General features: G+C 35.4%; 1 protein-coding gene across 1 annotated transcript in view; it reads left to right on the top strand.

Moving 5' to 3' along the window:
- LOC101924220 (connector enhancer of kinase suppressor of ras 2-like) overlaps nucleotides 1-15631 on the top strand; it is a 213117-nt gene that overhangs the window by 70463 nt on the left and 127023 nt on the right. Inside the window, exon 3 of the mRNA XM_055818168.1 lies at nucleotides 2791-2954. Within this exon, the coding sequence (XP_055674143.1) occupies nucleotides 2791-2954 (164 nt within the window). The remainder of the gene's footprint in view (nucleotides 1-2790; nucleotides 2955-15631) is intronic.

Below are 15631 nucleotides of genomic sequence, written 5' to 3'. Positions count from 1 at the left end.
AAGATGCCCTGGGGAGCTATTATAGAGCAGTATGAATAATACAAATTTCATATTTTGCTCTTCTGTCATACATTCTCTCTGGCACAAAGGCACATTTAATACATCTGGCTGCACTGTTTTCATAGGTTGTCATGTTCATGTGGTATTTTCTAAATCTTTTTGAATAGTACAAATGCTTATTTGTGGCCACTGATACTAAATTTTTAAATTAATTTGCTTCAGTTTGGTTCAAAATAATTTCATTTCTGTTATCAGTTTCAGTGACGACTTCTGATAAGTTTTAGGCAAAAAAAGCAAATCTGGAACACATGGGTTTTGGAATTTCTTCTGAAATTGTTTCTAATATTTGTTCTTGAGCAAGCATGGAACAGAAATGTGTAATGGCTCTGAATTTAAGATGTTAAATAATGAATGCAGAACTTGCAGTGACCAGTTTTCAACCATTCCAGACTGAAATATACTTAAAGTCATTCATTAAATCATTTAAAAACATTAATAGGCACAGAGAAATAGTCTCCTGTTTGCAGACCATCACAGAACAGAGAAAAGGCTTAGGTATTAGTTACAGACTGCTGGTAAAAAAAACCACAAAAACAACCCAAAACCTAAACCACCTCATGCTTATGAATAACAACATGAAATATGACGTTTTGTATGGGATACAATGTATATATGGGATATATGTAGAAGTGCTTATAATGCTGTGCATGTCACTTGGTCAATGATAGATGAGCACTATAACATAATTTAGGACTATCAGTATACAGAGTATATAATTGAATAACTTTGAAAGAGGTTAATTGAAGGTAATACAATATATCCCCTTGTATTTGTGGAACAGAAGACAAATACATTGTTTTGGTTTTTTCAGTTCTTATGTTGTCGTGGTCCTTGTGTCTCAACTGAGTTATGTTGGATTAATTGAGATTTAATGTGGTAATATACAGCATGCCAAATATAAGGTGTCAGATCTCTGTCAGATACTTTGTTAACAACCCTGGGAATAGAAAAACATGGACAATATTAGCTATTTTTGTCCACAGGATAGTTTTAAATTCCACATTTTCTGACTTTGGTTTCCACATGCTTTCACTTCCCCAGCCGCTGGTTTGGTTATTCTGACCAGGTCCTCATGTAACTTTTAGAAAATCATCTCTGGACACTAACTGGGGTCAGGCTGGGATATCACGTGTTAGTAATGTGTTTAGCTAATATTTTCTATTACAATGAAATAGACCAGTTTTATTAGATTGAATTACATAATTTAATATAGGAAGGTATGCTTGTAAAAGAAATAATAGACAGCAACATAGTTTTGTAACATGTTCTCGGTGAACTTCCTTCATGCTCTTGTTTAACTCATTTAGGGTTCCTGTACTGCTTGAGAGGAATATAGTTTTGTTCTTCACTGCCAAATTGTATCACCTGGTTCTTAGAAGGACCTTTGTGGTTCATTACCTGTTAAAATAACTATAAATTTCTCTTTCAAAAAAAAAAACAACTAACGTACATGATAGAATTATGATTCCTTACATTAGTAATTCAGCAAATTAAGACAATATTTTAGTTTTATTTCTGTTTATATTGCATATGTGAGAAGTTTTAAACAGACAAATGAGAACAATATTGTTCATATGCCTACTGCTTTCCTTGTCTTTATAGACGTGGTGTTTTAGTGCTTGTGTACACATTTTCTCCTTAATTCAACCATACTGATAACTTCATGTGTATTTAATAGAAGGCTACATGTAGAAATTATGCTATATCAAAGTTGTCTTCCTTCACTTCTCAAGTTGGTTGTTTCTGTGGTTTCTGGATATCTGTACTTTTTACGGATCTTGGAGTTACTTGCTTCATTGTAGGACAAACAGTTGAGAATCAAAGTGTTCTACTTTCTCTACTTAGTAGATGGTAGTATTGACAATGATTTTTTTTAGGTCTCCAGAAAATTATATGCATATCAGGTTTTCATTGAGTGTTGCACAATTCTAGACAGATTTCCTTCAGGGAACTCTGCATAACTTTGCTTTCAATAGTTTTGTGTTCAGCTAATTGTTCTATCTGGAAACTTCAAGCATGTGTGGTTCTGAAACAGACTTGCAGGAAGGAAAAATATTTCAACTTATTTTGCTAATCAGTCCCTTCTCTGGCCTGAGAAACAATGTGGCAGGTACCAAATCTGTCATTCTTACCTTACCAAGTTTCAGGGTGAAATGGAATAATTCTTTGTACGTGAGCAAAACTGTATTATTAATCGAAGGTTTATAACAAAACTCAGAAAGTTGGATAGTTTGACTTCGAAAAAAAAAATTGGCACTGGACATAGCAGAGTTAGTGTGGGTGGTCACTGAGCCTGAAAACCACTCTTCCTCATCAGTAATAGCCACGCTGTGTGACTTTGGAGTCCAATACCAGGAAGAATAATCTCCTTATCATAAGCTAAGCATATTTAAGTCTTCATGACATCGTAAGAAAAAGGTTCCCTGTCATGTCATTCTCTGTGCTTCTTTGTCCTTCCCCCATCTCCCTAGTAAGTACCATCAAGGTTTAAAATTAGTATTAAAATATTTAAGAATGTTGAAAACAATGTCAGTAATATAAACTTTTCTCTTTTATTAGTATGAACTATACTATGTAAGGTAAATTATCATTTGTTTGCACATTTTCCATAGTAGATCCAGACAAGGTATTATGCTTGGACTTCCAAGAAATTTCTGTATTTGTGAATTACCAAATTATTATCGTTTGTCTCCATTCTCTGAATATGTGTTGTTGGCTTTTTTTAAATAGGCCTCGATGATTGCCTCCAACAATACATAAAAAATTTTGAGAGAGAAAAGATCAATGGTGAGCAGCTGCTACACATCACTCATCAAGAGCTTGAGGAACTGGGAGTCACTCGCATTGGCCACCAAGAACTGATATTGGAAGCGGTTGATCTGCTGTGTGCATTGGTAAGTGATTTCTTGCATCACTCATCGTAATCTGGGTTTATGAATTTCCAAACTAAAATTAAAATAATTTAGACTGCACCCTACAGCCATATGCTGGTACAGACATACTGGCTTTGCTTCATTAAAGGACAGACGTGGCAGGTTCTTTCCGCTGTAAAGAAACTATATATATCCAGTTTATGATTATGTATTAGGATCTTTTATCACTCTTCCTCTAACTTTCTCGGTCTTGCAGTCAAATACTGTTGACTATCACTACTGGCATCCATATGGTTCTTTAATTATATGCCATATGCTCTTGTATTTCACTGACATTTGCCACACTATACTAAACCAAGTAGACCTGAGTGGTCTAACCATGCCAACATTCAAAAGGATGGTACTAAGGAGCCAGAAAGTAATGCCAATTAGGCTGGAAGATTGTTTAAAATGAGCTTTAAGACAAGACTAGAATGATAAAAATGACTTTATCTAAAGTACAGACGTGTGTCAATTTAAAGTCTCGTGTTTTTAGCAACCTGAAAGCATTCGGAAGGACGCCTTTTTCATGTAACAGGTTAATTCAGTTAGCATCTTAAGTATTGGATGTCAGAAAACTCTTTTTTCCTCTGTTGTTTAACTTCTACCAGCTAATAAAATGTAATGTATTAGCTTAATTCTAAAGAAAAAATAACTTATTTGTGTAAGTCAACAGGTGAAAGGATATTGGAAATCCAAAAAAATAAAATAGTAAAATTACATATGACAGTCCCACTATTTTACTACTTTATCAGGAGTTCTGTTTTTGCATAAACTAGGTTATCCTGTGGGAATTTGGTAAGGTAAAGTCTCTCCAATCGGGAAACTGGCACTTAGCAGTAAAAAAGAAAAAAAGTGGGGGAAAATGCACTTGCTAAGAAAAAAGGAGTACAAAGTGCCTCTTATTATGCGTATACTTCTTGCAAGTACCTCTAATTACAAAATATACTTAATGTAGCTTGAGTTCTACTCTTACAAACTAAACATGTATGTCAAATTAGAGAAATGCTTTTGGCCTTGATGCAGCCATACCTGTAAACAGGTACATGCTGCATAACCCAACAAACTGTTGTGTTTTGGAAACTTTTTTCTGCATGAAAGGCACCAAACTACCCTACAGTTTTTTTATAAAAGTAATATATAAAAGTATTTTAAATTTATAAATTATATATATTTATACAAAATTAAAAAAATATATATTAAATATATAAAAGTAATTTATAAAAGTATAAAAGTTTTTTTAAAAAGGTAACTTTGTTACCTAAAGAACAATGCAGTGCTGTGTGCCCTGACACTGGTCAGAAACAGTAGACCCAAGAAGTTCCCTCTGAGAGCTGAATGCCTTTCAATCAAGTGGGTCCTCTTGATGGGCACTTGCTGACTTTATTATTATTATTATTTATTTTTTTAAACAAAGAAACTGTACCTCTTAAATGCTGGCCCTGCTGCTGGTCAGTAGTGCAGCTCATCTCTTACTGTGCTGTCTCATGACCCTATTTTTTCTTTTAAAGCATGATGGGGATTTTCCAGCTCCTGGTATCATTTATTTAGGCTCCTGCCTGTAAACCCTTACCCTTCCTTTTTCACTTTGTCTCTAAAATGCCTGCTGCACCCCCCCACCTCCCACCCCCAAATTTTTATCTCCCTGCTTATTCCATGTACTTTCTGCTGAGTGAGTCTGCTGCCTGCGGCTCTGCTCTTGGGGATATTCTCTTGCTTCTGACATTTCTGCCTTGCTTCCATGCACATCATTCTTCAATTCTTGCAGCTTCTTAATGAGACAGGATCATAACTAAAACTTTTACAAGACTAAGTAAAATTGTAATCTGTAGTAATTTACAGGAATTTTGATCTATGTAACCAAAAATCATTAAGAATTTCTCTTTAATATTTTAAAGTAATGACAGTAATTGAATGGTAGGAGATCTGATGCTGCCTTTATTAACAACTGGAATACACTTCTGAAATGCTACAATTGTATTCGTATTCTGTGCTGAATCTTGAAACATTTATGGATTGTTGCACTAAAATCTGATGACTGGTGAAGTGATTGGTGAAAATTGTGAATTTGAGTTCATAATGTAATGAATTTTTAGGCTAGCAATCTAAAAAAACCCAAAAGAAAGACATTTCAAAACTAACTAAAAAAAAAAACAACAGGGGGGTTATAGGGTTATCTGTGTTTTCTTTATGCCACTAAATAGAAACTACCACATAAAATAGTTTTAATCTGAATGTCTTAAGGAGCATGTCATTTTACCCTGAGTTACATTATTTTATCCTGAGTTACATTACAAGCAAACTTAATACAGTTTATGGGCAGCTGGAATACAGCCCCAGTCAGTAAGATGTCAATACATTAATGCATTGTGTGTGCATTTGTATATATGGACAGGGTATATAGAGTACAAAGTAAGTGTGTTTGTAGATTCATATATACATAAACTTAAAAAAAAAATTCTAAGCTTGTTATGAGAAAAAATGAGAGGAAACATCAATTCAAACAGTCTGTTCTAAAATTCCACATGTGGAGGGGTGGTAACAGCAGGAGCAGTAGTTTCCCTCCCTCTGTCCCTCCATTTGCCCCATTCAGCATGACATGGTTCCCCATCACGTGCTGGCAGAGCATCTACAACGCTATATACACTGCGTTTTCTTCCTATCTGGATCACAGAAAGCTGCACTCCTGTTTATATCAATATGTGTCAGTGCCACTTTGTACTCTGCGTGTCACCCACTCGCTGGGCCATGTCAATGAACATTGATTTTATTTTTTTTCCTTACATGGTTTTCTTAATTGATTTCTGTTTGGCAATTGGCAGTGTCCAAGTTACATGACCTATTTCTTTCAGGCAGTATTAGCAGGATGTTCCACTCCATCTTAGCTACACAGGTTGTGCAACGCTTTAAACAGAAGCATCTCTAATGTACTGTAGAAATCTCTCAGGTAAGCTTAGGCTCAGTGATGCATCAGGAATTCAGCTGCATGTTGGTCATGAGTTTAGCTGCAGAACAGCTATGTTGCTTCAGGAAACCAAGAGAAATTGCCTTCGCTCAAGCTCTTGGAACACACTCAAAGGGCATGTTGCAATGCCATGTTTTCCATATGTGCTCCCCCAGGGCCTGGCCATCAGCCCACTGGCTTTTGGGGGCTGGGGGAGGAGTAGTTGTTTGGGATTACACATCAAAAAGTAACGCCTCTGCTTCTATCATAGTGGTGCAAACCATTATACAGCATATACGTAACTAAGTGCTGGCCCATGAGGGTTTCTAAGTGCAAAAGAAAACAAAAAATAAAGGAGCTACCTGCTGTGTTTCTTCTTCCTTGTCCTAAACCACCTATTAGCTAGACTCTCAAATGCAAATTAATAAAGGCAGGGAAGTCTTACTATTACACATTTGCCCTCAATATGGTTTTATATCCACATCACAAATAAACATAAAAAAACCACCCCAAACTAATATTGTGTCTTGGTTAATTCATTCAAACCATCATATTATTTCCAAATAAATTTGGAAAAGCTATTACTAATATGTACAATCAAAGATCATAATTTTTCTTCCAAAAGAAAGCTGAATTCAGAGCTTTCTTTAACAAGGGATGGCGTATGAGAATCCTATCTAGAAAAGACTCTACACAGGAAGAAGGTGACCTGCAGTAGGAAAGAGGGAGACCTAAGAAATTGGAACAGGGAAAAATAAAAGCATTTAATACACCTGCACATAAAGGAAATGACAATACAGTGATATAGAAGTATATATGGTTTGCCATAAAAATTAAATAATATAAAATGATAGAATAATCTGGTTTATGAAAGGGTAAAATTTAAGTGTAAAAGGTGACAGTATCTCTCAGTGTAGGAGAGGAAGTTCTGGCACTTTCTTGGGTTTGCTCAAGTCTAAATTTATGTGCTGTGAAAGGAACAGTCATAGGTTGGCTATTTTTCCAGCTTTGATTCTTTGACCATTCTAGAAAGACCTTATTGAGCAGCGTTTTAATTATGAAGAAAATGTGGAATGATGGCTGTGGGGAAAAAAAATCCTATCTTAAACATCAAAGTCCTTTTTTACTAGTGTGGTCAGAAACTGTTCTGCAATTATTTATTTGAAGTGACCTAAATAACATCTGTGGACTAAAAAGTACAGGCCATTTAGGATTTGGACTGTAATTTTATTAAAGCTGAAATACTAATCTCGATACGTATTGGAGGACTAGTTGCACAAAGGCTGACTCTGAAGTAGTAGTAGGGCCTGGGGAAAATAATTCTTTGATAGACAGTAAAATACATTGGAAAGAAGAAAAAAAGAGTACTTTTGAGGTCAGCATGGGTTGCTGTTCAAATCTATGCAAGTAAATTTAATTTAATTAGGACAGTACTGGAGTTAGTATATTGTTAAAGCCTACACAAATTAAAATATAAACAGTCTAGTAGGAAGAAGGACTTGGAAAATGAATGGAAGACAAATGAACATAAAATGAAAAGTATGCTCAAATATAGATTGTATCTGAAGTAATTAAAAGTACTGTTAATTCATAGGCATTCAGCTAGTGAAATTACGCACTGTACTGTGATAGCATTCAAGGAGAAATAAAGATTAGAAAATTTCTCTGTGCAGTTTCTGCAAAAGCTAGCAATCCAAGCATGATGGGTTTTCTGCTGGAAGGCAAAATGAAGTCACCTGTGGATCAACGTGTTTATAACTGGCGTGAATTTAATTTGCTTGCATATTTACTACTTTTTTAAAGCAATGTTTAGGACACAGCTGCTAAAAAAACATGCTTTTTTTCCCAAACTTTTTTCTAATGTATTTCTTTTTTAGGCCTCCCTTTTACAAAATTATGACAGTAATAGTATTTCGTTGGTTGGATGGGAGCCATTTGCAATAATTTATTCTGAAGTATGCCATGCTGAAGGTGAAGCAGCCAGTCTTTCTTACCTGTGTCTATATCTGTTGATAAGATTGTTTCTTCTGAATTAAAATTATTCAAGTTTTGCTTAAATTAATACTAATTCTTAATGGCCATACCTATAATGATCTCTCTTGAGTTCTTTTTAATCTTTTGTTCTGCTGATACACTTTTTGGATTGTCAATACTATGAGCATACTGGGAAGTATTATTTATTTTTTTTTTTACTTCAGCTGATATATCTGATATATAATCAAGTTTCATTTTTAACAAGTCATTTGATATGTCAGATACTTATTTTCCCCCCATATTTCAGAGGTTATTCAAAGGTAATTACCTAGTCTAAAATCTTCATAATATAAATATATTGATGCTTAAATAGACAGAAATAAATCTTTCTTTGAAATGAAATGTCATCTCTCTTAGTGAGAGACGAAGTGATACTCCATCTCCTCGGTATAATGAGGAACCTGGCACACACATTATTTTTGTCTATACAAACATATATACATCCAGAGAGCTTTATTAATCTCAACTGGAAATGAAGTTCAACTTCTGGCAGTCCATTGCTATCTATTATGCTGTGCCAAACCATTGAATTAATACTATTGAATGGGTTATTTAATGATTTCACATATTAGAAAGGATGTATCATCTTTTGCTTAGTCTAATTAGCTGCTTCATTCTTTTTTAGGTTTTCAAATCATGCAATTTGGAAAAATAAATTATTTTAAGGATTTTCAGTTGGGGTTTTTTTCCTCATTTTAAAGTCTGTTGCCAATTTTTGCATTTTTAAAAATATTTAAGGATCATGATGTTGAAGGAAGATTATTAAGTTTGCACAAACAGTTCGCAGTAGCCTAAAGGACTTTTGTTTAGAGGTATTTTACGTGTGTGTGTGTGTGTAATAGTTTTGTCTTACTGGCAAGAAGTAAGAAACTCAGGGTCTTGCTAAGCTGGAAAAGGAGAACCTTGAATGTAATTATTAACTATTTGTGTAGACTACCTTGCACAAATGAAAATCTTTCACTGTGAAATCATCCACTGTTCCCTTACCAGATGTAACAGCAGCTATGTGAGCTGACATAAACAGAGAAGAAAGTAGAGGGTGGTTTTTCTTGATGTCATGTCAGTTTTCTCTCCAAGGACTACTACCTCAACGCCAGTTGTTCCATAGTAACACGTGGTTTCCAAAGCTATTGTTTGCACAGTAAGAATGTTTTGGAATACTGCAGCAGTACCACCAAAAGTAGTATACAGATGTTTAGTAAGTAAAATTTTCAGAGGTACCCAAGCACAGGATTGTTATAAAGGGAATTTAGAATCTAAGTGACTTATGAATTGGTGTTTTGTGTGTTAAGTTGCACTAGAAACAAGCTTGGGCTCTTTTGAAAACTTTGTCCATTATGAATTTGTCATTCACGTACAGCAATCATGCCTCAGCAGATGAGGGCACATAACCTCTGATGAATGCACAGAACCCTCTGGTTATGTGACATCTGCATATTGTGGAGTCAAACACAGACTGGAAATGGTCCTGTTCAGGTATTCCAATGTGTTGTCAGAACATGAGGTGTATATAATAGAAATTGAGAATGGAGGTTAGCTGCATTTTACTCAAATTTCAGCTACCTGCATACAGTCTGAGAGGGGAAGAGAGTAGCAGCAAGTGGGCTGCAGGTCAGGTGGATTCCAGTAGACCACATCTAATTATTTTCCACAAGTACTGCATCCAGTTTTAGTGGTATTAGGCTATCAAACATCAGATAAATTACTTCAGGTTGTAAGTATTTCTGTATTCTTCCTACTTAAGCCTGGGATATTTTTAAAAAAGTTCAGGAAAAATACAAATGTGCTGTATTGACTCCTATTTTTATACCTTGAATTTATGAATATCAGTTGTCTGTAGAGCAAGACAATGTAAACAGACTAATGAGAGAAAACAGGCTTGTTTTCCCTGTCTTTTGACATTGTTGAAAGATTTCCTCTTGTTGCATGACAATTTTTTTTTTCCACAAAATAAGGAGAAACATGTTCTATTCAAACTGTTAAATCTGCTCCAAAGCTTGTAATTTTCTTCTGAAAATGTGTCTGTTTAAGTAGCCATGAATATGAGGATCCTAATGCATTGCGGGCTAGGCTGGTAATAGGCTACTACAGGAACCTACTGCATGCTTCTGAAAAATAAATGTACTTATTTACATTTATAAATTTATAAAAGGATCCATTTATTATAATCCATTACTGTATCTTATCTCTGGTTATGTGTCTGGGTAAACTCAGTGGTATCCTGTCAATGAATGTTTTATTCCTTTTCATGTTATGAGTTACTGTCGCTCACTGATGGAGAACAGCACACCATATGTACAATTAAATTGTGTGGCTACTTATGATGCCAATGCAGTAGCAGAAATTTATGTAAATGATTAGGTAGGCTAATGATATGGTGCTGGAAAACCACACGTCTGATGCTGTTGACCAGGGCAGGAGGGAAAGTACTGGCTGAAATGCAATCCAAATAGTGTTGGTATACATTGTAATTTGTGTGCAATCTTCTGCCCCTGATTGTACGTTCATTTCTGACATCAGAGATTTCTTTTGAGGTTTAGATCTGGAAGCCAACAGGGTTTTGTTTTGGGGTTTTTGGTAATTTCAGTTCTTCTGGATATTCACTTTCTTCAAGGCTGATGGTAGTGATCACAGTTACTGCTAGGGATACAGAAATGGACATTTCCCTTGCATAGTGATAAAAGAAAAAGCTATATAGTAACACTGTTTCACTTCATGGTTGTTTGTGTTGAACATTGCATGTTACAGTGTTGTGAATGTCTGTGGCTTATTGCTTTGATTTCTTTGCATTTCAGAAGGCATCCTTTATTGCACAGTATTCAAGTCTGCCAAAACCAGACAGCAGGAGAGGCAGCTTCTTTTTAACCTCATGCCCCTGGTGCCTTGCTCCGATGTTCTGAATTGCTCTGTGTAAGGTGTCTTGTGTCCCAAACCACAGACTAGCGAAGATTTGGATACTTGATTTGTCTGCAGCAGTGTCTAGATATCCTGTGGTCTCCTAAGGATATATACCTAGTCTTTCTAGACTAATTAGAATTGGCATATCCAATTAGTTTATATGAATTATTGCTTTCCCTAAAACTTCAATGTGAAGTACATGGAATAGCTAGTGACACATTGAATAAATTGTGCAGCAGAGGACTAACATTTTCTTTCCCATCTTTTTCTTTCTACACTAAAGGAAATAAAAAGAAAGATGCTTGTGATATTTGTGTCCTGTCACCTCTTACCTCATGATAAAATGTGGTGCTAGACTTCTGCATTGCTTTTGATGACATTAGAGTGTATGTGATTAATGCTTTCCACTATCTTGTGAGAGATCCTCATGAATGCTACCACAAACATTAATCTCTTTGAGATAAAATAGTGCATTACACCTTTATTTTTCCATTTCTGGATGATATTTGGGGGGGGGGGGCAGGGGGTAGGACTTTGAGCTGAGAATGCATTTATGTCACAGGGCCTTGAGGAAAGCGAGTGTTTAATTTTTTGCAAGACTAAGTACAGAAATAAGAGTCAAGTGTTGACCACCTTGAAGGGATGAAGCTTGAAGTTTTAGTGTGGGAACTAGTGCAAATCAGGTTAAATTTTTTAGATCACTCTGGTTTTGTAACACTGGCCAAACTTATAAATCTAGTCAGACATGTTGTTCATAAAAACACCACTAGAACACTATCCTTTTGTACAAGAGTTAAATTAATTAATGTTAAATTCTAAATTCTGGAGTGCTCAGTGGTATCTCTTCCATTCTGATAGTTTATTGCAAACATGGAAATAACACTTCAAGCAGTGTTTAGGGAAGGAAAACTTAGTTTTTCTCAAATCATGATTGCAGCACAGCGGGCTTTTATGCTTTCGGTCAGAAACTAGCATATGTTTTTGGTGTATTGCTACATAACACTTAATTTTGTACTATTACGTTAAACATTTTAATATATAATTTAAATCCATTAGCCAGCTGAAATTTGTACTTTTGACTTAGCATGCTTTATTAAAAGTCTGCCAAAGCTGTTTGAATTCCCATACATGTTTGGGTGTGAGAATAATTCTCAAAGCAGATGAGGTATTTTTGTGACTGTCACCCATGTCTGCACCAGTCCATCCCTGTAGCACCTCTAATAAGTTTTAGTCAACATCAATCAAACTTGATGGAGCAGCTACGTTCACAAGGATTCCTGCAAGTGCTGTGGTAGTCAGCAGTTCACTAGGGGGGTGTATCCTAAAGTAGTGACTTTCTGGGAGGAAATGTGCTTGATCCTCGGGGAGGGGCATTAGCCATGTGGCCAGTGGCGAGTCCGTGCCTGTGTCCTCTGCAGCCAGCTCACGTGTGGCTCTCCCCGGCTCCCGAGCCTGTGCTATCAGCCTCTATTTGTAGGCAGACGGCATGGGAGTTTGTGAAGGAGGGGGTGTGGGCATGACCAGGACACAGACCATTGAAAATCAGCCCTTTTCAGCACCGCTGCTTGCTAAACGATCTGGTGTTACGCTGCAATTTTAAGCCTGTGCATGACTGCTGGTTTGCTAGTATTGCAATAGCTTATGCTTGCAGCATGCCAGCACTGAAAACCCTAGAACTAGAATAATGCAGGCAGTGAAAGATGGTTCATTGACTGAATCCAGCTAATGGAATATTGATTCAGACCTAGGTAATTACACTAAATAGTAGGGGGAAGGTATATTAGATTAAAGAGCGTACAAGTTTCTATTTTTGGAACAAAAGGGAAGAATAATACACACTATTGCAGGAAGACATTAACTTTTCCCCACTAAATTAAAAAAGTATTATTCCACTAACGTAAAATTTTAAATTACTTAAAATAACCTAAAAGTTCAGTTGTTTACAGAAATGTTCTTGGCTTGCTCACATGTTCAAAGTCTTAAACATCAAAGAAATTGTTGTCTCTGTAATGGTCTATGTGAAATACATTGGCAATTTGTAGTCTTTTAATGAAAAATAATTGCACTACTACTTATATGGTATTTAAAATAGGTAGAAACAATATTATGAGCATTTTAAATTAGCTTTTATTATTTTTTTCTAAGGCTGTAAGGGGTTTCTTGGGGTTTTTTGGTGTTTGCTTGTTTTTTTCCGGAAAGGAACACATCTGATTTATTGCTGATGTGTTTCAGTTGAAAAATCTTCTTTCCCTTGCAGAAAAAAATAGTTAATTTTTTATTTAGGATCCTGATTTGAAATCTATAAAGAATGATGCAATGCATGCTATATTGCACTGGTAGGAAGCACTATACTGTAGAGATCCTCTGTGCGAAGGAAATAGAGGGAGTACATCAGTGTAAGTTAAGAATGATGATTTTTTTCCCTGTGAAAAATTGCTTTTCTCATTTGCAAGGAGCAATTTCTTTCATAAATTCCCAGTAAGTTATTTTTCACACTGCTCTGTGTTACAGTATCAATTACTATAAGCTGCCTGAATTCCTAAGTAATTACCTGTGATCAGTTATTGTGATAAATTCATATGCATGCAAATACATATATGTATGCCCATGCATATTCATGTAATTGTTGTTGACTGAGTTTCTTAGCAGCCTTCAGCAAATTCATAATAAAAATAGATAAATTAACTTTTTTCATATTCTTATTAATGCCCATTTAAAAGAATCTTGTTACTAGTTTAATTTTTGTATGGTTCTCTCTGAATTGTTGTGAATATATGTAACATATCTTTCCTGAATTGATATAATTTTTACATGGAGCTATCAATACTGCAAGAATCTAAGCTAAATGTCAGACTGAAGTGAAATGGTCAGTGTTGACATTCTATTTCCAAAAGACAAGCCTATCATTTATTCTCTGAACTTTGAATAATTCACCACTGATTAAGATTTTAATTCCGTGTTTTGCACTGAATCTCTTATCCTCTCTAGTCTTGCCTTTCTGTCTTATAATTCATTTTAATAGGTACTTTCAAATGAGAAAATGAGACTTCCTATGATTGAATGGTTGTTTCTTTACACACACCTATGATTATTATGAAAAAAATAACAAAGTTTAATTGGTCACAAGGTTTTAGTAACGAATAATAAAGGTTTGTGGTTATTGAACAGTGTACTACATGTGTATGGCTTTATTAGATATTGCTGAAAAGGATGCAGCACATGAATAAATATCAGAGAGTACTGGAAATGCGTAGTAAAGGCTTGAGACATTCTGCCCTTGAAATACAGTCAGTGGAGTTCCCTCAATTAGCAACAGGAAATTTAAAGAAGAATTTGGGTGTAATTTTGTTATTTGTGAGAGACATAATGTATTGGCAGTAGCACGCAGCATGGCGCACAGTAGGAAACAGCAATTGCAGGCATGGTGATGACTAATGCAGGCAGTATTTGGTAATCATTTTTAAAAGTGAGCAGACCACGGTCTAATATCTGCCAGTCATCCTTTGGTCTCGTTTGTTTATCATGATATCCCCAATCAGCATATACCTCATAGCTTGTTTTCATACACATACGGAGGAGGTCAAGCCATCACAGATGTCTGGCTTACATATGTTGTTTAATTACAGCCATATGCAGATCAGTCCTTACTTAATACTGAAGTGATTGGAAAGAATTTATCTTATGATGTGAAAAGAAGCCACGAAATAGACTAACTTGCTTCGTCCTCTCAGGTCTTGCTTTCATGCGCATCGGAAAAGAAATGCTGCCACAGCTTTATTTTCCTACTGGTGTTTTTTCTGAGAGTTGACATTGAAGCTATTAAATATGCACAGATGTTAGCTTGACAGAGGAGAAATGGTGTATGGATGGTGCAATACATTCACCATTTTACGTTAGTCTGTTTATGAGAAGGTTTCGTTATTTCATGCTGCTGTAATATTACGGGTTTGCTCAAAAAATATGAGAAAACATTAAACACATTTTGAAATGGAGAATTTTATGAAAATGCAAACGCACTTCCAGGGAGTTCAGATCTGAACTCTTAATGAATGTGGAGTTAAGCTGTAAATATGAATTAGAGGTACAGTGGGAGAGCAGTGATGAGCAGCTCAGAAGGATGCTGCTGAAGTTGAAAGGAAAAGTAGTAAAAGCATTCTTTTTCAGATAAACTGAAGTACTATTCTAAGCATAGGTTAGGATCACTCTCCTGTTTTTGAAACTGATGGTTCATTGCCTCCACAGAAATAACTACTGATGGTTCAGACCTGTAAATGACCATGCTCCACTTTACAACTGAAATGAGACACAAATTCTCCTTTCAAAGGAAATCCCTTCTCTTCAAACTTTCCTTCTTAAAACTTTTGTGAGAATCGGCATTAAACAGGCAAATGGAGGTTTCAGTGTTTTAGATTATCCCAGGCAAAAAGTAGAATATGTAAAACAGCTGATCCCCAATATATCGTTAGTCCTGTTTTGTTTGTAACATCACTTGACTTCAATATAACAAATTATCTGTTACATCTAAATCATATCTTTTTGATCTAGAACATACAAAAGTTTGTTTGGACTGCATATTGTTTAATAAATCTTAAAACATTGTTCTTGCCTACTATTGTTCTATAGTCCCTGCTGCACACCTCTAGTTTAGTTCTAAATAGTTATTTATTAAACAGAAATGTACAGATATAATATATAGCAAGGTATAGGTATTTAACTATTTAAAAACAGGAAAAAAATCAAGTACTTGCTGAATTACTGATCTGAACCTGAAGAATATATTAAG

This window comes from Falco peregrinus, chromosome 13 (assembly GCF_023634155.1).
Source record: "Falco peregrinus isolate bFalPer1 chromosome 13, bFalPer1.pri, whole genome shotgun sequence".
Lineage (NCBI taxonomy): Eukaryota > Metazoa > Chordata > Aves > Falconiformes > Falconidae > Falco > Falco peregrinus.
Note: the sequence above shows the minus strand (reverse complement) of the source record. Positions and strands in the feature narration are given on the sequence as shown.